At 51.5% G+C, this 22,161-nt stretch overlaps 10 protein-coding genes across 10 annotated transcripts; 5 read left to right on the top strand and 5 right to left on the bottom strand.

Moving 5' to 3' along the window:
• Positions 1-1,430: 1,430 nt before the first annotated feature.
• On the top strand, positions 1,431-3,620 carry COCCADRAFT_101785 (uncharacterized protein; the record flags this gene model as incomplete). Its single annotated transcript, XM_007716254.1, has 4 exons — positions 1,431-1,734; positions 1,786-1,868; positions 2,059-3,474; positions 3,543-3,620. 4 exons carry the CDS (start codon positions 1,431-1,433, stop codon positions 3,618-3,620), a joined length of 1,881 nt encoding a protein of 626 aa, XP_007714444.1.
• Positions 3,621-4,176: 556 nt separating this feature from the next.
• On the bottom strand, positions 4,177-6,930 carry COCCADRAFT_6817 (uncharacterized protein; the record flags this gene model as incomplete). Its single annotated transcript, XM_007716234.1, has 3 exons — positions 4,177-5,603; positions 5,655-6,490; positions 6,551-6,930. The coding sequence occupies 3 exons, from the start codon at positions 6,928-6,930 to the stop codon at positions 4,177-4,179; spliced, it is 2,643 nt and encodes an 880-aa protein (XP_007714424.1).
• A 438-nt stretch (positions 6,931-7,368) lies between these two features.
• COCCADRAFT_101770 (uncharacterized protein) lies at positions 7,369-7,635 on the bottom strand (the record flags this gene model as incomplete). The annotated part of the gene is made up of 1 exon (XM_007716253.1): positions 7,369-7,635. The coding sequence occupies one exon, from the start codon at positions 7,633-7,635 to the stop codon at positions 7,369-7,371; it is 267 nt and encodes an 88-aa protein (XP_007714443.1).
• Positions 7,636-7,887: 252 nt separating this feature from the next.
• On the bottom strand, positions 7,888-9,663 carry COCCADRAFT_101751 (uncharacterized protein; the record flags this gene model as incomplete). Its single annotated transcript, XM_007716252.1, has 4 exons — positions 7,888-8,454; positions 8,504-9,095; positions 9,147-9,458; positions 9,521-9,663. The coding sequence occupies 4 exons, from the start codon at positions 9,661-9,663 to the stop codon at positions 7,888-7,890; spliced, it is 1,614 nt and encodes a 537-aa protein (XP_007714442.1).
• Positions 9,664-10,317: 654 nt separating this feature from the next.
• Positions 10,318-12,481, bottom strand: COCCADRAFT_38608 (uncharacterized protein; the record flags this gene model as incomplete). The annotated part of the gene is made up of 3 exons (XM_007716251.1): positions 10,318-10,720; positions 10,764-11,914; positions 12,401-12,481. 3 exons carry the CDS (start codon positions 12,479-12,481, stop codon positions 10,318-10,320), a joined length of 1,635 nt encoding a protein of 544 aa, XP_007714441.1.
• A 1,434-nt stretch (positions 12,482-13,915) lies between these two features.
• On the top strand, positions 13,916-15,289 carry COCCADRAFT_101738 (uncharacterized protein; the record flags this gene model as incomplete). The annotated part of the gene is made up of 2 exons (XM_007716250.1): positions 13,916-13,982; positions 14,037-15,289. 2 exons carry the CDS (start codon positions 13,916-13,918, stop codon positions 15,287-15,289), a joined length of 1,320 nt encoding a protein of 439 aa, XP_007714440.1.
• A 238-nt stretch (positions 15,290-15,527) lies between these two features.
• On the top strand, positions 15,528-16,339 carry COCCADRAFT_101746 (uncharacterized protein; the record flags this gene model as incomplete). Its single annotated transcript, XM_007716249.1, has 3 exons — positions 15,528-15,662; positions 15,727-16,199; positions 16,258-16,339. 3 exons carry the CDS (start codon positions 15,528-15,530, stop codon positions 16,337-16,339), a joined length of 690 nt encoding a protein of 229 aa, XP_007714439.1.
• Positions 16,340-16,518: 179 nt separating this feature from the next.
• On the bottom strand, positions 16,519-17,132 carry COCCADRAFT_27976 (uncharacterized protein; the record flags this gene model as incomplete). The annotated part of the gene is made up of 2 exons (XM_007716242.1): positions 16,519-17,015; positions 17,072-17,132. 2 exons carry the CDS (start codon positions 17,130-17,132, stop codon positions 16,519-16,521), a joined length of 558 nt encoding a protein of 185 aa, XP_007714432.1.
• A 104-nt stretch (positions 17,133-17,236) lies between these two features.
• Positions 17,237-17,437, top strand: COCCADRAFT_101723 (uncharacterized protein; the record flags this gene model as incomplete). Its single annotated transcript, XM_007716248.1, has 1 exon — positions 17,237-17,437. A coding segment is annotated over one exon (201 nt), but the record flags the coding sequence as incomplete, so codon positions are not given.
• Positions 17,438-18,352: 915 nt separating this feature from the next.
• COCCADRAFT_38604 (glycosyltransferase family 2 protein) lies at positions 18,353-21,436 on the top strand (the record flags this gene model as incomplete). Its single annotated transcript, XM_007716247.1, has 4 exons — positions 18,353-18,371; positions 18,517-18,716; positions 18,814-21,366; positions 21,422-21,436. 4 exons carry the CDS (start codon positions 18,353-18,355, stop codon positions 21,434-21,436), a joined length of 2,787 nt encoding a protein of 928 aa, XP_007714437.1.
• Positions 21,437-22,161: the final 725 nt, after the last annotated feature.

The following is a 22,161-nucleotide window of genomic DNA, read 5'->3' as shown; positions in this document are numbered from 1 at the left end:
GGGCACTACCGTCCTGGACACCAGATTGGACTTTGCGAGGATCCTTCCATCCACTTGAAAAGTTGTTAGACTCGGATACGTATGGAGCAAGTCACAACGCCTATAACGCTAGCAAAGGGCTCAAGGGGCAATGCTACATCGATGGGGCGCATTTATGTGTCCAGGGATCAGTGCTTGATCACATCATTCGAGTATCAAGTGTATGCGAGGGGAATCTAGTTGATGGAGGGCTTGACACTCAACGATCATGGGTACCAGCAGACCCCAGCAACCAATATTTCACCGGAGAGACGGTAATGGAAGCTTTCAATCACACTATAGTGACTGATATAGGTCGACGAAACCTCAAACAAGGTTTTGAGTTGTCACGAGGATTCACCTTCAGTTGGGAGTTAGCCAATCGGGATAGGAACAAAATGTCTGCTGAAGATCGTCAAATTCAGAGCTGGATGCTTATTGATGCAAATGTAATGACATTTGGGAGAAGACTGTTTGAAACAAGTCGAGGCTTTATGGGATTGGGACCAGCAGCCGCCCAAGTAGATGACCAAGTTTGCCTTCTGCTAGGTGGACAAGTTCTCTACGTGTTGAGGGATCGTGAGGATAATCACTATGAGTTTGTCGGTGAGTGTTATGTGCATGGTATGATGGACGGTCAAGCTTGTGAGGACGAATCATACGCAATTAGGGATATCGTACTCGTGTAACTGAGGGGTAGAAATCCCATTTGCTCTAGCAGATTATATCACAAGACGATCGTCCCAATCCATTCTAGGCAACCTTTCTGTTTTCGTGGAAATGATAGTATTTGACGGTAGAAGTAATTACAGAAGTACGAGACTAAAAGTGTTGCGATTGAACCGAAAGCAAAACCACTGTTGGTTATTAAAATTGTGGACATTCATGAACTGGGTTCTATAGCTTGACTTTGGAAATGCGATCGAGTAGTTTGGGTATCAAAGGGAACTTTCAGAGATTTTAGACTTGACGTAGACACTCAAGAAACCTGCGAGGATCTGCGTGAACTTTTGGCGCCACCAGACCCATGAAGAACTAGCGGGGACTTTTCAGTGCAAACTGTCAGCGGCAACGTTGACTTGTCACGGAAAACAACATCGTATCTAAGAGAGATTTCATGTAAACTACCTTGATATGAAGATGATATACTCAATATGTACGTCCATATATGCGTACTAAAAAGGAACAATGATCTGTGGCGGTGCAGACAACGGCTGGTCGGCAAGGCTGATGACGTCCGCCTGGCGCTCGAGCCACACACCTCGCTCACGTCGTTGCACCAAAGCTTGCCTTAGCCAAATTTCTGCGACAACAGAACGGCCCAACACACACCAGCCCATCGCCATTGAGCTGCCATTTCTACTCCCGCCGGTACTGCATCTACTCAACACAATTATCCGAGTACACCAGATATGGCGCCCGTTAATGCACCTGTGCCACAGGGCCCTGGCCCATTCCCCGTCCAGATTCCCGTCGACAGCAACAACTCGCTCTGGGACCGACTGTCAAATTGGGCCTCGGAAAACAAGGGTGTTGTATACACAATTGCCGGAATCACGCTGGTCGTGGGCGCTGGTGGCGTTGTATACTACTTCTCAAATGATTCAAAAGGCGACAGCGGAGCAGACACATCGGCCGCCAAGCGCAAGAGGCAACGCGAACGCAAGCGTGCAAAAGAAAGGGCTGAGAAAGAGTCGACCCCCGAAAAGGGCTCTGGTATGTGCTTCATTGCTGCTTGTGGCGGAGCATAAACTGATGCAACAACAGAGAAGAAGGCAACAGTAGCCGAGACCACCGAAGACCAGCTCCCCGATGTCGACGAGAACAGCGTCGCTGCACTTTCAGACGAGGTATGGCAGAGAATATCGTACCGAGGCATCTGGACACGCGGACTCCGTCATGTTCCTTTTGGCATTTGCTACTAGCGGCAGTCAATGGATCGTCCCAACTGCATAAGGTCATGGCGGGGTCAACTTGTGCCAGCCACGCACTCTAAACACTATCTTGGTTGCTTCGAGAATATATGCTGACTTTTCATAGGAGCGCAAAGAGTATGCTGCCAAGCTCAAGGCAGCAGGCAACAAGGCCTACGGCTCCAAAGACTACAACCGCGCGATCGACCTCTACGGAAAGGCCATTCTCTGTAAACAAGATCCTGTCTTCTACTCCAACCGCGCCGCCTGCTACAATGCCATGTCGGAGTGGGAAAAGGTCATTGACGACACTACTGCCGCTATCAACCTCGACAACGAATACGTCAAGGCCTTGAACCGGAGAGCGAATGCATACGAACAAGTTGAGCGCAACAGCGAAGCCCTTTTGGACTACACCGCGAGCTGCATCATCGATGGGTTCCGCAATGAGAACAGTGCACAGAGTGTTGAACGTTTACTGAAGAAGGTTGCTGAAGCAAAGGGCAAGGCTATCCTGGCCGCAAAGGAGAAGAAACTGCCCAGCCCAACCTTCGTCACAAACTATCTGCAGAGCTTCCGACCAAAGCCAACCCCAGAAGGCCTCGAGGACGACGCCGAACTCGATGAGGAGAGTGGCATGGGCCAATTGCGCAAGGGTCTCAAGGCCATGGCTACTAAGACTGGCGATGGATACACCGAGGCTGCTGCTGCCTTTGACCGTGCCCTCGAACTCGGTGATCTCGGAGAACACGAGGCGTTTGCGTACAACATGCGCGGAACCTTCAGCTACCTTAAAGGTGACAACGAAGATGCGCTCAAAGACATGGACAAGAGCATCGAGCTCCAGCCCACACTAACGCAGAGTTTCATCAAGCGCGCCAGCATGCACCTCGAGCTTGCGAACCCAGAGGCTGCCGAAGCTGACTTTGCCGCTGCGCTCGAGCAAAACGCAAACGACCCAGATATTTTCTACCACCGCGCACAACTGCACTTTATCAAGTCCGAGTTTGGCGAGGCCGCTAAGGACTACCAAAAGTCGATCGACCTGGACAAGGACTTCATTTTCTCGCACATTCAACTCGGTGTTACACAGTACAAGATGGGCAGCATCGCCTCGTCAATGGCCACTTTCCGCCGCTGTATGAAGAACTTTTCCCAGGTGCCCGATGTATACAACTACTACGGTGAACTACTTCTCGACCAGCAAAAGTACCAAGAGGCTATTGAGAAGTTCGACACTGCCGTTGAGATGGAGAAGACGACCAAACCCCTTGGCATGAACGTCCTGCCTCTTATCAACAAGGCCCTTGCACTTTTCCAATGGAAGAACGACTTCGACGAAGCCGAGAAGCTATGCGAGAAGGCGCTCATCATCGATCCGGAGTGCGACATTGCCGTTGCCACTATGGCACAGCTGTTGTTGCAACAAGGCAAGGTCACAGAGGCGCTCAAGTACTTTGAGCGTGCTGCAGAGCTTTCAAGGACAGAAGGCGAAATTGTTAACGCGCTAAGTTATGCCGAGGCGACAAGGACTCAACTCGAGGTAAGCTGCTCCCATTCGTGGCTTCGAAACAAATATTACGACGAATAATTGCTAACATGGTTCAATAGGTTCAAGAAAAGTATCCCAAGCTCGCCTCTAGACTTGGCGCCATGGGTGCCGCTGCTGGAGGATTTGGCATGCGATAAAAAGGATGACAATATCCCCCCAGTCTTCAGTCTTGTTGCACACGAATATTCTCACCTCTTTGTTCATACCGTGTATTTAGTATCGTCTGGTTGAGGCAAAGGGACCTCTGTTGGATGGGCAAAGTATGATATCCTGGACTGTTGGTAAAACATGTATGTATGTGTGTGTGTGTGTGTGTGTGTGTGTGTGTATGTATGTGTGGTGTTGATACCTGTTTTATGTTTAAATGCTTTGTCGGTATGATTTTGCAAAGTATAAGTGAAAGAAGCGTTCGAGGAGAAGAAAGAAACTTGGGCACTATTAATACGACAATCTCCTACTCTGGATGACACGGTATGAGTACACTATTTGTTTGAAGTTTGAGGTATTTCCAGATTTCACTGAAAGTGGTAAGAATAAGTGCAGTGAAATGCATTTAGACCATCAAGAGGTCGGATTCTCTGCTTTACAGTGGGCAAAATCCCGGAATCTAGGTGGTGCATCTATCCCATCCTTGCCCACTTTCTATACATACATACTTTCTCCCCATCCCCTCGATTGTACACAAGCACACAATTACTCGCCGCTCAATTGCAAGATAAGAGTGCTTGCAACATCGAGAAAGGGAAACGGACTTGTGACAATCTTCTCGCCTTCCTGGCGCCCCGCACCCACAAGTTCCGTTCTTTCTCGAAGAATCTCTGTGCCCCCTTCATTCAGCTTCTTGGCCAAGTCTTCGGGAAGTGGCTCGTTTTCGTCCAGTCGGCGCCATACTCCCTGCTCGTCGTCCCAGCCGTCCTGGTGATGCGGTGGGGGCTGGTGCGAGCCTGAAAGCGGAATTGAGGCCTTGATCTCGCGCACAAGATTGGTGACGAGGCGTTCGTAGCCTGCACATTTGAAGTCGACGACAAAAAAGTCGCGGTCGATGCTGTAAAGTTGGATGGACATGTAAATGTATACTGCTTCATCGGGATTCACATGGTCCTCACTAACCGACCCTGCGCGCTCGGACGGGGTCATGCCTTCGACACCATGGCCAGCGCTCGATGTGCTGGTGTTAGTCGAACTCCGTCTTCGTGCACCAGAAGAATCGTTGGCGAGGTCGACGCGTGAAGAGTGCGTCGACGAGGGATGCGCAACACCAGGCGGGAACATGCCCTCCTTTAGGAAGCGTGCATGGATAACCCAGGGATCTTCGGGAACGTGGTAGCCCCAGTCATTTGTATGGTTGTAGTGCTTCTTTTGTCGACCTCTTGCTTCTTGTTCGCTCGTGCCATTGTTGCGTACACTGAGCGGCTCACGACGTGGCGAGCCCTTCCGCGAGCCCTGGTCTTCGTCTGATGAATGTGAAGAGATAGAGTCTTGTGAATGATTCCTGGATTTAGACTTGCGGTCTTCTGGGGCCTGAGAGGTGCTTCGGCTGCGAGACCCACTACGACCACCGGCTCTGCGTATCTTTGGTACTTCCCAGTCGGCGCCCATGGCTTTTAATGCCTTGAATATAGCAAGCATAGCCTCTGCAGGTTGGTTTCTGGATCGAATACCGAATTGCCACTTGGTCGCACGTGGCTTCTTGGTAGGTAGGCTGGTCATCGGCTCCGGCTTTGTTCTACCTGCTTCGGGCATTGTACGGAAATTTGGTTTTAGTCTTCGAGCCGATATTTGCCGTTGTTCTTCCGTCTGTTCAGGTGTTGGTGGGAGAGCCTCGCTTTCCGAAATCTTGTTAGTGGGCCTTGGGTGGCCCTTCATATAAGCCTTGTGGTATTCTGTAAGACTACTCGGGAGAATTGCTATGGTGCTGACCGGGCTGCGAATGCTTGCAAGCTGACTGCTGGCGTTGGATCCTTGGCGTGCTCTTTCATGGTCTGAAGGCGCCGGGGGAATGAATTGCGGACGTGATACAGCATTCAATGATTGTGGTCTAAACTTTTCCATATAACTGTCGTGCGCAGGCGGCGACTGGTGATTCCACACCGGAACACCATCTTGGTTGGTTAACAAAGCTAGAATAAACAGTCAGCTACAGGCAATACCATAAGAGTAGTCATGCCTACGGTTCTCCCGCATCATCTCATTCTCTCGGACAATGAGGTAAGCATCTTTAATGGCACTCGGCTCATCGCGTGCCAAGGCATCTTGCACATCATGCTTTGCATAACCCATTGTCTTTCCAAGCTTTGTCACCACGTTTTCATGCAGCGCCTGCACACGAGGCGCGTCGGCCAACGGCGCAAGAGCCTTGGGATCAATGGCCTTGTTGGGGTCAGCGCCACTGTCAAAAAACTCTTGCGCGGGCGGTTCGAGGTATGCTGGGAGGTCTGTCGTGAACCACGGGTCTTGTCGAAGCTCGGGGATGGTGATGCGGTGTACGGGATTGACCATGAGCATTTTTCTAATCAAAGAGGTGGCGCCTGGTGAGAGATAGCTGGGTGTGCTGTACTGGCCCGCGGCAATTTTCTTAAAGAGGGTCGGGATATATTCGTCGTCGAAGGGTAGCCGGCCGACTAACAAAACGTATAGTATGACACCACAGCTCCAGACGTCGACTTCGGGACCAGCGTACAACTTGCCAGAAATGACCTCGGGCGCAGCATAGTTGGGGCTGCCACAGCTTGTCTTGAGAAAGTTGCCGTCCGTCATGATGTTGCTCAGACCAAAGTCGGCAATTTTTACATTGCTATCGTGGTCGAGGAGGAGGTTCTCGGGCTTCAGATCTCGGTGGACAATCTTGTGTCGATGGCAGTATTCGACAGCGCATACAATTTGCTGGAAGAACTTTCGAGCCTGTGCCTCTTGCAGTTTACCGTGGTTGACGATGTAGTCGAACAATTCCCCGCCTGCGTATTCGAGGACCATGATGATTTCGGTCGGCGTTGTTATGACGGTATAGCTAGGGGAGCAAAAGTGAGCATGAAAATGAGGCAAGCGCGGCTACAGGCAAACAACGTACAGCTTGATGATATGCGGATGGCGCAGCAGCTGCAGATACTGAATCTCACGCTCGATCCTGCCTGCCATATCTCTGGTGACGAGCCTCTTGCGATTGATGATCTTGAGGGCGACCTTTTGGCCGCTAACCTGGTGGGTGGCCAGCTTGACCTTGCCGAAGGAGCCCTCGCCCAGGGTGCGGACAATGGTGTACTGGCCGAGACGCTGGCTCGCCTTTGTATCCTTGCTCTTGGTTTCGTGCACCGCAGTTCCGAGCGCAGTAGGCGGCGGCGGGGCGGGGTCCTGGGCCTTTGTTGTGCTGGTTTGGGCGGCGCCCCGCCGCTGCGAGGGCATGGAGATGGAGAGCTCCTCCAGGTCCTCATTATCGATTGCGGCCGACATTGTATGGCGAGTGGTATGGTGGCGCCGGTCGTGCTTGGAGGCGCTGGCCAGAAGCTTTTGCGGGGATACGTAGGGCTGGAGGGCGGTTTGCGTCTGCGGGGACTATACAGGTAACATCCGGTTAGCAGGTGTGCCGACGCAGGGCGGAAGCATGCGAAGAGGAGCGCGTCGGTGGGGAGAGGCAACGAGAGGGAGAGAAAGAGGGAGAGGAAGAGAGCTTGTTGGCGGCCCGTGGGAGTGTGCAGAAGCACAGGTACAGGGCTCGAGTTGCAGTATTGTGTGCAGTGCCGTGCAGTAACAGAGCGGGCAGAGGCAAGCAACCAACTTACGTCAGGGCCGAGCGGATGTTCTGGTGATGTGCGCTCGCTGCTACCGACCCGACGCTGCGACAAACATCACCATGTAGGGTTGGTAAACGGTGAAGTGGTTCGTATCTAATTACTGATTATGCGGCTTTTTCCCCAAACGCACGCGTGCAGCACCCGGTCGCCGCCGTCGTCGACGAGGTTGTGGGGATGATGCGGAGTGCAGATTGCCGGGGGATGATGGGCACCGGGCAGGATCAGGAGGAGGTGGGATCAGGATGCAGCAGAGAGGAGACGAGGTGGAGAAGAAAGGAAACACAAGGAGACAAGCAAAAGAGCAGCAAAGTATGGGGAAGTGGGCTGGGCTGGGGCGCAGAATGACGATGCTCAGAACAGACATGGTCGAAACGCCCATCACTCAACGCTTTACCGAGCCTGCCCGTCGGCCATTCATTCATTCACCTGCCGCGCCCGATGCGGTACATACACACATACATACATACAACACACACAGGACGGCATTCTTCACTTTCGCATCCCAAACAGGCCGCATGGCATTGTGTGCTTGCCTCTAGCCTCTAGCGTACCATGCTGTCAGCTCCAGCATGTTGACTTGCATAACTGTTAGACATGGAATGCCGGCTCCACGACCTCACTTGAAGCAGAACAGGCGCCCCAGGCCCCGCTGCTGCGCTTCACGTCGCGCCGCACCGTCCACATACGCCGCCTCTCCTTCACTTGTCGAGCTTGCGCTGCTCACCTGCTTGCCCTTGGCACTGCCAAACACCCTCAGCAACACCACCATGCTGCCTGCGCTGACAATGCTGCCACACAGGATGCCAATCATGACCAGGTTGCTCTTGCGATACTTGTGTGGCCCCGCCTGGGCATCTGCAGGCCATCCCGAATACAGCGCGTAAGTCGTCAAGATGCTGCCTAGGTTACCCAGTCCAGACACCAGGGCGCTGGCTGCAGCCACTCCCACCTCTCCATGCCGCGGCTGGAAGATCTCGTTGGACCAGGCCATGCAGATGGGCACTGTCGGCCCAAGCCCAAACCCAATGAGCAGAACCCCGCCGTATCGTGACCACCCTTTTGCAAACGTTGCCACAAGTAGTCCGGCGATCTGGACGAGAACGGCAGCGCTGAAAAATGCAGGCCGGTGATGGTGGAAGCGATCCGAGATTGGGGTAACCAGTAATATGGCAATCAGGTCCATCTGTACACGAATCAGCTCACTTTTCTTGCCAAGCCTGCAATCTACTCACAATCCAAATGGGTGCCGAAAGCAGACTGAGCTGGATGCTCGTCAGGCTTGGGTTGATGCCCCGGATGATGACAGTCGCATATGCCTGCGTTCCGTTGCCGACACCTACCACACCAAAGTACATGACGACCAATGGGTAGATCCTCCAGTCGATGATGACGTTCCACAGGTCTTTCATGTTCCACAGCTTACGACTGTAGACACGTGTGAGATCCTCGTAGTGAACACGCGCGTCTTCGCCTTCCAGAGCCGGTTTGCTTTGGGGAAGCCACTTCATCCACCCTGTTCGCTGGCAGACTTGACCAGGAGGCAGTGGCCTGTCTGGAAGCCACCAAAGTAGAGACACGCCGACGATGAACCCAACGATACCATAAAGAAGGAACATCCACTGAAACCCAACAAGTCCACCGAGACCATCCATCTTTTGGAATCCAGCCGATACCAAGCCTACAACAGCTGCAGACATCTGGGAAGCTGTAAAATAGCGTCCAATCCGCTTTCCAGTCCGGGATGGAGGGTAGAACAGAGTCAGGTAGTACGACATGCCTGGCCACATGCCTGCAATGACAATTCCAAGCAACAACCTAAGTAGACTGCACGTGGTCAGCGAGGAGAAAGTCTGGCAGTACCGAGTGGATGCTTACTAAAGATTCCATGCAGCATTCATAGCAGTCAAGCACATGCCAATGATACCAACACAAGTGACGATGCGACTCATCCACGCGTGGGGACTGACCCTCGACATGATGAGATTCGACGGCAAATCGAAAATGACATAGCAGACGTAGAACAGCGCCAGACCCGTAGACACCTGTTTCGGCGTGATGTCGAGCACAGATCCGAGGTCATGGCCCTCTGCCAGGTTCATGGTCTGCGCAAGTCCAATGTTTGAGCGAATCGCCGAGCACATGAAGTAGAGAACCCAGAACGCGGGGAGTATCCTGCGATCAAGCTTGCTAAATTGCATGTAAGCATTGTGTTACATGCAAAAAATGTAAATAAAAAAAAAGTTACTTACGCATATACCCTCTCAATCGCATCAAGATCAATCGCCTCGGCACCAACTTCAACATCGCGATGTAGCTCTACCTGCTTAGCTACCTGTACATCTGCAGCATGTTCCCCCCGTGTTACCTCATCCACAGCATCCTCAGCAGCCATTGTCGCTTCAAAGCACGAGCAAGCAGTCGTGAAAGAAAGAAAGAGTCGAAGGCTCGCAAAGGAAAGCAATCGAATACCCAATGCACCTAGTACTCAAACTTACTTAAGCCGACACGGCATCGGCTTAAAGGTCTACTTAACGAGCGCATTCTGCGATTCGTCGAGGGCAGAACAATTTGCACGGCTGGTGGGGGTGGCGCTAGCGCGTGGTTTGGAGTGGGGAGGGGATCGACTCACGGGCGCTGGGCCCGCGGTACAAAGACAAAGGTCGAGGCGTCTGGGCCGTTGTTCCCCCGAGTTCGGCCATCTGGACTTGGCGACGGGTGACGACTGCATTTTCAACGTTGAAATTTAGAGCTGTCAAAATTAAATGTCAACTTCAGATTACAAGGACCAAATTCTTGATTCGATTGGTTAAGAATAAGGCAAATGAATATCTCTAACTTTATTTACTGTTAGCTTGTTGAATTATATTTTACTCCGAGGTAGGTCGAATTGGCTGTCTTATATTATTAAGGGAATGAAGTGAGGCTTGTTGACAGCTTCTCAGAACATGAAGGCTCTGTCTGCAGTCAGATAACAATGGCTCCATTCGCATGATAAATGCTAGTTATAATGCAAGGTATGAATATCTTTTCTTCGCAGGGGTCTGTTTCATCTCCACTCATCACAGTTCCCATCGTCTCCAAGCTCGCCTTGAAGCTCTCTTACCATGCGTTCCTCGCTCCCTATTGCCGGCCGTGGCAAGTTATCTACATTCAGGATCAGATCTTCTGGCTCAAAAGGTGTTCGTACGATGTGCGTGCCGGGTGTACTGGTAAATAGCACCTTGATGGAAGCCATCACACTGGTATCAACAACGAGTCTAAGCAAGCTGGCAAACACCTTCAATGCCTCATCTTCAAATTGCTCCCTTTCGAATAAAACTGCGCCATCAACAATGATGAACAGCGTTATCTGGGGCGGTAACTGTCGTACCAGCCAGCTGAGTAGCTCAATATGCACCTCAAGCCCACCCTCTTGAAGGCTCGCAAGGTCAATGTCATTGCACAAAGGTCTAGTGTCGAATTGAAATTGCCTTAACAATTGGTCGATCAGACTCAAAAATCATAGCATGCCCACCAGTACGAGCTCCAGGCTCGCTCTCGTCAATATGGCATCCACAGAACCACAGTGCGGACATGAATCGGTCTTTGCTTCGTAGAGACTGCGCTAGAGTGATGCAGAAAACAGATAGTGGCGAGATGTCAGCAATCGTTCTCGGAAGGTGCGAGTCCCAGTGGACCAAAAGCTTCGACGACGAGGCAGATACAATCCAGTTCTCGAAGAGCGGTGTGTGGATGATTTGCTCAGCTCGTGCTCTATGTTTTGCGGAAAGCTGCTCTTTTTTATCAGTGACGAAGGCGATGTCGAAGAAGTCGAGGTCAAAGGTGTCAATCATGTTTCGCAGTGTATCTTGGTTGATGTACCAACCCAGGGCTGGTGCTTGGGCTGACTGCGGCGGAGGAGCCCACATGCTTTGCTGCATTGGCGATGTAGAGCGCAGTATCACGTTCTCGGCTTTAAGACGATTGTTTTCCTGTCGGGCAATTTCCAGCTCGCGGTCTCTCTGCTGCAGATGGTCTCCCAGTAACTGCTCTATCGTGTTGATTCCAGTGACCAAGATGTCGGCCTTGTAGTCAAGTTGCTTAAGAATCCTTTTCGTCTCTTGAGAATACATGTGGAACTGGTACATATGGGATTTATCTGCTTGCTCCATAAGATCCCTGGCCTTCATCTCAATCATGTTGAGACTGTTGAGTAAGCTCCCTCCGTAGTCCCCACCACTGAGGAAGGCTTTGCCGCCTCGTAGGAACTCATTGCTGATGAAGAAACCTATGGCTCGTTCCACAGCCTCTATTGTCGCGGCAATCAATTCAATAGATGCGTTCCGAATGTTCGCATCACCTTGGAACGTGCTGAGGAAGAGCTCTGCGTCGGAAAAGAGTGGAACAACCCCGTCGAAGCCTTCAAGAACCTGGTTTCGCACCTTTGAAGCAGTCTTGACAGCGTCAAGTATGACCTCTACGGCGCCTACGACTGGAGTCGCGATTGTATCCTGAGGAACAAATTTTGAAGCGATCTTTGTCGCTTCAGCTCCAGGAGTGATGTTATCGGCGGCCTTTCTTCGAACCTTTCGAATCCAGCCAACTGGGCCCCCACTCGTCTGGTATTTCGCGCGCGCCGATTCAAGCGTATAATAGATAGCATCCTAATTGGTTTTGTCTCTGATGTGGTAGTCGGTTCCCGATCGGCCCTTAGGCTCTTTCGTGGACTTGAATCTTATCATAGCATCTGGAAAGACCTTATTCCAGCATTTCATAGCATTCGTATCTGTCCATTCTGGCCTTTGTGGTAAACCGTTGCTGCTTGGCTGCGCGTTCCATACTGGCGGTATCGCGAGGCTGTTGCTCGTGTTCCCCACCAAAGCCTGGGAAGCTGGCACATAACTCCTCGACATCGGATCGTACTTGACCGATTGAGAAGAAAATGCCGGATGGTATTTGGGGAGTCGTCTATCAATGAAATCAATGGTTGGCGCTCGTTTCGTAAGTGCTTGTATAAGACGCGTCCAGTTTGTTCAGGGCCAACTACGTAACTTTATAATAACCCAACACTTCGCATGCAACATCCCGCTCGTAGGATACATAAAGTCTCTCCTTTTTAGCTGTTAAGGTGAGACCAACTATGATTATACCTTGACCTGTTTCACAGGACTTGACCTCCTGCATATGCACCATGCAGCCCGGCACATCAGCGGGAGTACCCATGGAATCATTTCTGCTATACAGAAGGATGTGATGCTGATACAATGGTTGTCGGTGTAACATGCAAGCGACTCGAGCTGTCATAGTTAGCCTCCTGCTGTCCTTTCTTCGCTGGCGCAAGGTTGACTGATTAGGCGCCCTGAGTATAGAATTGTTTGAGCCGCCGTCTTGTGTCAGGTTCTAGACGAAATTACTTGTATGACTTGAGAAGGAACCTCCATGTTACGATCAGGTTGCATTGCCAAATACCACCATGCAATACAAGAGTAGCTTGAGCATGGTGCTTTTGCTAGCAAACCACAAAATGACACAATTGCAGAATGTTCGATCAATTATATGACGTAGGTTATTCAAGACTTCTAAGTATCCTAGTAAACGGAAAACTTCCCGAATGAAACTGTGGCTGGTTATTGAAGATGACGAAATATGGGTCGCCTAGCTATTCGTATTTCGCATCGCAGGCCACACCACGCTTGTATGCCAGGCCCATCTCTGCCCCAGCTCTAGCACATAATTGTAGAGTCTAGACGCCTTGATATATGCTCCTATTCTTGCCAAAGCTATCAGCGTATGAGCCAACATCAAGTCCTTACCGCAAACGCGCCAGCATTTGATAAGCATATCTACCGAGCTATTCAAATATTTCATGGGTCGACCGAGTCACAATGCGAATACTTTGGATTTCACTAGCGATTACTATTCAGCTTTATTGCCTATCTGATTAAGGAACGCTTCTCCACCTTTATATGCCTGATCACACATGGCTCCACGATACAGTGAAAAAGATCCCTACGAAGTGGCATGACTCTCATCTGACGTACTATACACGACGAGGAAACTCACTGTATTGGGAAAGCCCACTTTGGCAGATTAATAACCACTGGCTGGGACTAGAATTCCTACTACTGAGCTAGCCTTTCCTTGTGATACATTGAAAATTTGCTGAAGATCGAAGTGTCCACCAAATATCTCTTAAAGCTCACACATGAATGTGTCTCTGGCATAAACACGACCATGCCCAACAATCACATTCGTTCACCACACATAATGTATGAAGATTGGCTTTATAACCAACACAACAGAACTGCAACTGTTTACATCAGTGTGAAGTATTGTGCAATTACCATTCTGATTAGTTTTGCTAATTTTCTTAGGGCTGATTTCAGCCGCTTGGCGGTTCATCCCGCAATATATGCAGCATGCTGACATTGCATACGTAAAGACCGGAAATAGAAACGTGCAAATTGCTAGCATCGTATTGGAACGTAGTACCAAGTCTCTGATTGGCTGTTGAATATTGATAGAGCAACACATGTATTCAGCTTGACTCGTGATGTTAAGGAACAATTATTTCCATGCGGGGAAGGTAGTAGGGTTTTTTCGAGGGACATATAAACAGGTGCTGTCTTCGAATATGATATTTCTTGATATCGAAGCAAGCAAGCATGTCTTCCATGGTGATGCAGGTTTGCTGGGTCATTGCTGCATATCTGCAAGTTCGAGGACTAGCGCGTAAGATAATCAGTGTCCGATGTCGAGGTTGCACCAATGACTTATCCTACATAGAGTCCATTCCAAGTCCTACATCGAGCTCAAATGTACCCTCGACTACTGTCGCAGCTCCTGCTCCCACGCATCCACCGATACCACCTGCAAACACTCCCGCTCTGCCATCCGACTTCTCCGATATTCCAGCAAGTGTAATAAGTTGCTGGGATGCCCACGCCAGCTATTCCTCAGCCTCCTGGTTCCTCTATACCGAGCTTTTGAGCAGCCAGAATTACACCTGGAATCCTTGGTCAACCACGTCGTATTCGTACTCTGCATATCTCAATGAGAGATTCGACTGCAAAACCACGCCTTTGCCGTCTCTAACAACATTGTGTGATGGATTTCCTCGTGCGTCTACAAGCTCGACAAAATGTCAGACTGTTACCGAGACATATACCTTCACGATCACTGGCGAGGCTACGTACTATACGCCACCATGGTCTACGGAACTCGATCAACTGCCATCTCCAACCTGTACCGTCGCTAGTGACTACGGCGCATTATGTACTCGGCTGAAGGACGCATATAACTGGCGTACCTCATTCCTGTCACAGAACCCCTCCGCGACAGGATCAATTGCAGGACCTGGATGCACAGTTCTCAATGATGGAACCGTACCGTCACAACCTCCATGCTTTCTTGAAGGAGGAACGTGGGACGCGTTCTACTGGCCTAGTACTGCAATTCCCTCTGGATCTGCATTTTGCGACACCAACGGCACGAACGCGACTACTACCTCTGGTCCAGCCCGGACTGCCGTAGTTTCTGGCATAACGATGACGAGTCCAAGCGTGTACTATCTGCTCCGCAACGCAATCCTCCAGACACTCACAGGCCGGGCCTCGCTGATCGGGAACACAAACACCGCCACTAAAACAGACGTATTCGCGCCATCAACAACGGCCTCGCTTCTAACGGTTGCACAGCGCGAGTCCGACATTGTAACCATATCACGTGTATGTGCGGGCTCCGGTCAACGCCGATACTGCACCTTCCACGGTTCCCCCGGTTTCTCCGTCGCAGACCTCGCTACCGTGCGCGCATCCGAGTACTGTGGATTCTGGGGCTGCGGCGCCAGCGAGACCATTTACCAGGCCGAATACACGCCTACGCTCGGCATTCCTGTTAGTGAAGTCGCGGCGCAGAATGGGGTTTTCGGGGATTGTGCTTGGACGACGCCGGGGATGAGGGTGCGAACGGCGGGGACGGCGGCGTATAATGGGGGCACGATGAAGATGGAGAACTGGCATCCTATTACAGCAACATAAAAGTGTGGAGACGGGTGTATGGCTCGTTTGATTACTATATCTTGAACATGAGATCAAAGTGCAGGAAGGGCGCTAGTATACGATCTACCGCTAGTACTAGTCCCCAAGCGATCGGACTTCCGAGATGCACTTCGTCATGGTTACTCATCCCGTCTTTTCGTGATTCTCAATCCGAGCTTTTGCTGTTGTTGCCGTGCGAAGCTTCACCTCCAAACTCCAGCTTGTTTGCATAACCACAATGTGCCCAGTACTATACCAAATGCTCGCCAACACATTTGTGCGCTCATCGCGCCGTGTGGTTCCTGCATCGCGAACAACACTTCGTCTTCGAGGCGCCCGGCCCGCTTCGACATTGGCCGAGAACCCACACATTGTACTGCTTTTCCCTCACATCTCTTCTTCTTCTTAGATGACGAAGATATTAACACAGGATACAGTACGTACACAAAGATCCATTTGATCCAAGCAAACAATTGCTATCCCTTCTCCCCACAGAACCCCCAACACCCCAACTCGCAATCGGCACTTGCACTGCTCTGCCACCCACACCCCGCAATTTCACCGAGAACCCCCAGTTTCTGCCTATACTGTACTCGGTATTTGCAGCGCATGCGGCGCAGGATCCCTACGTACAGTCGCAAGCAGCTGTCTACGCGTCGCCCGGTGGCTCCAATCTTTCACAGCCCAATGACGGTGCAGGCGGCGCAAATCACCAGGGTGGCATGGGCGGAGGGGGACACGGAGGGTGGATACATATTAGCGATTTGAGGAACCCGCCAGATTATGGGCGCATTGCTTGGCCTGAGGACATATTTGGGAGTGTAGAGGTGGATGCGCATGGAAGGTTGAATGGAGGTGATGGAGCGTGGCAGAACAGCGGGACATATCGTATTGTGACGAGAGAGGGAATGTGAGTACAAAATGGGCTCGAAACCACGTCGGGTGACTGAATACTGACAATAGTGTAGATTGGGATTGACCGAGTTCATGCGAGGAAAGATGGTGGAGAAGCTGCTGGATCTCGAGAGACAGATTAAGCAAAACTCATAGCGATGGCGCGACAAGAGGATATACCCAAGAGGAAACGAGGAACGGAACAAAACGATATGATTCGTGTAATGTAAAATGCACTCTAGCCCATGGCCAGTCTATGGGTATCAAAACGAGACTCCGCTCATCGACGAGTCTTCCAACCATCACCGTTGGTGCCATGCCCAACGCCCACAATCTCAGCTCAACTCTCCCGCCTCCAGCTTTTCCAAGAACGCCTTGCTAAATCTCTGGGCCTGCTCGTAGGCAATGGTGAATCCATCGTCGCCGCCATAGTATGGATCAGCAATCTCCTCGCCCATCTCCCTGCCCCTGTACTTCCTCCTCTTGCCACCAAACTCGCCAAACAACATGACCTGCCCGATGCCGTCCTCGCCACCTCTCTTCTTGACCTCCCTCTGGCGCAAGCTCTCCAGGTCCGCCAGGTTGTCATCGTCCATGGCGAAGATGTAGTCGAACTTGTCAAAGTCGGTGACGGGCGAAAACTTGCGGGCCGAGTGGCGGTACGAAGTGATGTTGTTCTTGCGGAGGGTAGCCATTGTGCGCGAGTCTGGATCGGAGCCTATGTGGTATGCGCCGGTGCCGCATGAGTCGATGTGGGATATCAGTGGGTGTGGGGGTTTTCCGGCGGGTCGTGTAAGGGACTGGAAGACGCCTTCTGCCATTGTTGAGCGACCTACGTGTGGTGGACTTAGTGGTGTGCAGAAAGAGAGGGGATAGTGGTGTACATACAGATGTTTCCAAGGCAGACGAAGAGGACGGAGACGGGCTGCGGGGAGGTTGATTCGCCCATTGTTTCGGTGGGTGTGTGTGTGTGTGGGGGGGGGGGGGGGGGGTTGTGTGTATAGATGGTGTGATATATGGTATGGTAGACAAAAAAGTTGGCCAGTGTCTGAGTATGGCTGTGGCTGTGGAGAAGCGAGCGAAGATCTGGGGGAATGGTGGGACGGTTTGGGTGCCAAGACCATGTACAGCACAGGCACAGGCACAGGCACAGACACAGACAAGTTCAAGGCACCGGCCACGCGTGTTTCCGTCCCAAGGTTCACAGGGCAAGTTACTATCTACTACATACATGTGCATCTCCACGAGTTGTAGCCATGACTCGCCTCGCTAAGTGCGCCCGAACATGGACAAGTATTTCGGGCTTGGGAGGCTTGCTACTCATGCGCAGCCACTGCTGGAATAAGCACTTGGTATGTTAGGCGTGCACCAGCATCCACTTGCGGCTGTGGGTTGTGTGTGTGTGCGTGTGTCGACTGCACTAACGAGGACGTCTCATGCAAGACCAGACGAAAGGAAGACATGGCACGGCAGCAGGGCAAATGCTGTCAAGATGCAGGACCGGTATAGCTCATGATCCGTAACAGCCCCTCGTCTATTAACTAACCAACGGCAGTGTTTTGCATAAGCAGGTCACATGCATGGCCTCGTCACTGGGTGCGGCTGTGAAGGCTGAGGAGTTGTGGCGGGCATGCCCCACGCTGATTGCGCAGCGAATGGTGCGCAGTCGCAGTCGCAGTCGCAGTCGCAACTTTGCCTTGCCTTGCCTGCCCTGCCCTGCCCTGCCCTGCTTGGCGGCTGCGTAAGAACATACTTCAAGGTACACCCACCCACCCACACGCATGCTCGACCAGCTGAGAGACGTCGACATCTCAAAACAAAACCCACATTCCATCATCGTTCCGCTCTTTGCCTGGGCCAACCTCGTATCCGGCCTTGTGCGCTCGAGTGCCCGCCGTTACATCATTACCCACCTGTGCCCGCCGGTTGCTGTGGTAAACAACTGCGGTGCACCCTGCAGCTTTTGTGACCCACCAAGCCCACCTGAAACACGATACATATTCCTGCCCTCTATCCCGCAACGCTTATACGACAAGCACAACAACGGCTGCGCCTTTGGATTTGCTGTCGCCCCATCCCTCACTTTAACGTTTTGGACTGTGGTTTCGGTTGCCGCATTGCCGCCAGACTGAACTAAAGTTGCGGCCGCACCACGGAAATCACGTCGGCATGTCATACAACAGACTAGGTGAGAGTCCCCACGGAGCACTGCTCCCGTCCTTACGCGCCTGAGCAACCATCCGGTGACCACTCCTTGGGTCCTGTCCTTTGTTTCCCTGCCTTCTTACCTCACCGACCCTCTACCATATCGCAACACTAACACCGCTGTCCAGACCACCCGGGCGGCAACGACGACCCGTTCGAGATGGATCCACGACGAGGAAATGGGCGCACGCCCTCTCCCGGACAGCCACTGCGAGGCTACCAACTCGAAGACCGATTTACATCTCCCTCGCCATCGGGCGTCTTGGAGATTCCCATGGGACCAAACCAAGCAATTGCCTCTAGCGACCGCTTGCCCCTACAACCAAGTGTACGTCGGATACACAGCATGAGACATTCTGAGAGCTGTTAGGGCACTTTGTTATGGTTGCTATATGCCCAAAACCCCACAGGCTAACAAAACGCAGTATTCGGTAGAAAACATTCCATACACTGGAGGCAACTACCACGACGACTACGACCCACGACCGCAACGACACGAAAATAACTATTCATTCGACCCCCAACAACACCACGATGCATACTACAACCAGCCTTACGACCCAACTCCTCATGACGAGAGCCCCGGTGCGGGATACGGCACGCAGCCTACGCACTACTGGCAGGACGACGATATGAACAGACCCATGATGCAAAGCGCAAACTCATATGGCCCAGATCCTCACGACCCAGAAGATATGGACCCAGAAAACCCGTTTCATGATGAGCCAGCACCGCCACCCAGCCAAGCACCGATTAAGAGGTGGAAGACGGTCAAGGAAGTCCAGTTGTTCAAGGGTAACTTGGTCCTCGACTGCCCGATTCCGCCACGGCTGCTGAACCAAGTCCCACATGCACAGCCCCCCGAGCGTGACGAATTCACACACATGCGCTACTCGGCCGCCACATGCGATCCTGCAGACTTTGATGCTGAGCGCTTTACCCTCCGTCAGAAGCTGTTTGCCAAGCCGCGACACACTGAGCTGTTCATTGTCATTACCATGTACAACGAGGAAGACGAGCTGTTTGCGCGAACAATGAGTGGCGTAATCAAAAACATTGAGTACATGAACTCGCGAACCAACAGTAAAACGTGGGGTAAGGACGCGTGGAAGAAGATCGTCGTATGCGTCGTCAGCGATGGTCGTGCCAAGATCAATCCGCGAACCCGTGCCGTACTAGCTGGTCTCGGTGTATACCAGGACGGCATTGCCAAGCAGCAAGTTAACGGCAAGGACGTAACTGCCCATATCTACGAGTACACTACCCAGATGACTCTCGACATCAAGAAGGGTGTCGTCAACGTCAAAAAGGGCAACACCCCTGTGCAGATGTTGTTCTGTCTCAAAGAAAAGAACCAGAAGAAGATCAACTCGCATCGCTGGTTCTTCCAGGCTTTCGGTGCCGTCCTAGATCCAAACGTCTGCGTGCTCATCGATGCGGGTACCAAACCTGGAAAGGATTCCGTCTACCAACTATGGAAAGCCTTTGATCTTGAGCCCATGTGCGCTGGTGCCTGTGGTGAGATCAAGGCCATGTTGGTGCATGGAAAGAAGCTTCTGAACCCGCTGGTAGCAACTCAGAACTTTGAGTACAAGATGAGTAATATTCTGGACAAGCCTTTGGAATCCGCCTTTGGTTTCATCAGTGTGCTTCCCGGTGCTTTCTCAGCCTACAGATATGTCGCTCTCCAGAACGATAAGACTGGACAAGGTCCACTGGAGAAGTATTTTGCTGGCGAGAAGATGCACGGCGCCAATGCTGGTATTTTTACTGCCAACATGTACTTGGCTGAAGATCGTATTCTGTGTTTCGAGTTGGTCTCTAAACGCAATTGCCACTGGATCTTGCAATACGTAAAGTCGGCCACTGGAGAAACTGACGTTCCTACCACCATGGCCGAGTTCATCAGTCAGCGTCGTCGTTGGCTTAACGGTTCCTTCTTCGCTGCTGTCTACGCCCTGGCTCACTCTTTCGACATCTTCCGCAGTGATCACTCTTTCTTGCGCAAAATGATGTTCCTCGTCGAATTTGTCTACCAGACGATTAGCATGATCTTCGCTTGGTTCGCCCTCGGTAACTTCTTCCTCGTCTTCCGCATTCTCACGGCTTCTCTACAAAACGAACTCGGCACTGCTGGCAAGGTTCTGTTCATTGTATTCGAATGGCTCTACATCGCTGTCTTGATTACCTGTTTCATCCTGTCATTGGGTAATCGACCGCAGGGTTCCAACAAGTGGTACATGTCCATGGTCTACTTTTGGTGCATCATCATGGCATACCTCATGTTTGCATCCATCTTCATCAGTGTCCGGTCTGTCCAGGGCCAGATCGCTGCCAACGGAGGCTTCAACTTTGCGGACCTGTTCAGAGACAGGATCTTCGCGACATTGATCATCTCGCTACTGTCGACATACGTCATGTGGTTCCTCGTCTCCATAATCTTCTTGGATCCGTGGCACATGTTCACTTCCTTCTTCCAATATCTTCTTATGACCCCGACATACATCAATATTCTCAACGTCTACGCTTTCTGCAACACGCACGACATCACCTGGGGTACAAAGGGAGATGATAAACCAGAGAAGCTGCCTTCAGTCGTCACAAAAGCCGACGGTAAAGCCGACATTCAAGCACCCACTGACGATGCCGATCTCAACACACAATATGAGGAAGAGCTAAAGGTGTTTAGCAGTAAGTGGGTTGAGGAGAAGAAGGTTCCTTCAGCAAGTGAGAAGCAGGAAGATTATTACAAGGGTTTCCGATCCGGTGTCGTCTTGTTCTGGATGTTTTGCAACCTGGGCCTGACGGCCTTGGTTCTGCAGTCGGGTGGCCTGGAGCTCACCGTCAGCACTCCGGATGAGGCGCAGAAGAAGAGGAACGAGGCTGCTACCATCTACCTGGCTGTTGTTTTGTACAGTGTTGCTGGCTTGTCAGCTTTCAGGTTCATTGGTGCAATGTGGTTCTTGGTTGTCCGAGCAGTAAGTAGAACACAGAAAACACTAGACGAAGAGCCTATGCTAACATTTTCATTAGTTCCGTGGTGTCTAGGTTTGGCCATGTTTGGTTATTTGTTGAATGGGAAGCCAAATCAGGGCATGTTTGCCTACGCATCTTGTGGGAGTTTTTCAGGTTTGTGTGACTTCAGGGAGCGTGTCGTCGCATTACGAATAGGCATTTGTTGTCTTGCGTGGGAGTTTTATGACATGATACCAGCATCTTTTTCTTTTAGGACAAAGAGACACGGCACGCCTTGTTTTCTGGGTGGCATGTGTCTAGATGAGTTGATTTCCACTTATGTATCCAACAACGTAAAATATCTTCAATCTTTCCTCTAGTAGTGACTGCAGCATTGTCTGCGTCCCTCGACTTCACCTACAGCCCGACTCATAGATGCCCTCTCACCTGTGATACTCTCTGTTGCATGGCATGCCGCCTTACTCACTCTCACCTTCAGTTTGACCTGCAGGTCTGAGCACGGACCCCTGGCGTGGTAGATGAAGCAGGAGGCACCAGTGCGACTTACTCATCTACACGGCACAAACTTTTTCAACTCGTGCCAGTCATCAGCTTCAAGTTTTGCTCTTCTACTGCAAGACCTTTTCTACTATACCCCACGCAGACAACACTGCAGCCTCACTGCAGCAAGTGTCACTCACTATGAGCTGGGACACGGGCGGCACTTCAGGTATGTGGCACGGCATGGCACGCAAATGCTATGAGCAAATACTGATCTTGTCTGCAGGCGAAGCCTCTGGCTGGGATCCTGCTCCAAC

The sequence above is a fragment of the Bipolaris zeicola genome (genome assembly GCF_000523435.1).
Source record: "Bipolaris zeicola 26-R-13 unplaced genomic scaffold scaffold_132, whole genome shotgun sequence".
NCBI classification, from domain to species: Eukaryota; Fungi; Ascomycota; class Dothideomycetes; order Pleosporales; family Pleosporaceae; genus Bipolaris; species Bipolaris zeicola.
Note: the sequence above shows the minus strand (reverse complement) of the source record. Positions and strands in the feature narration are given on the sequence as shown.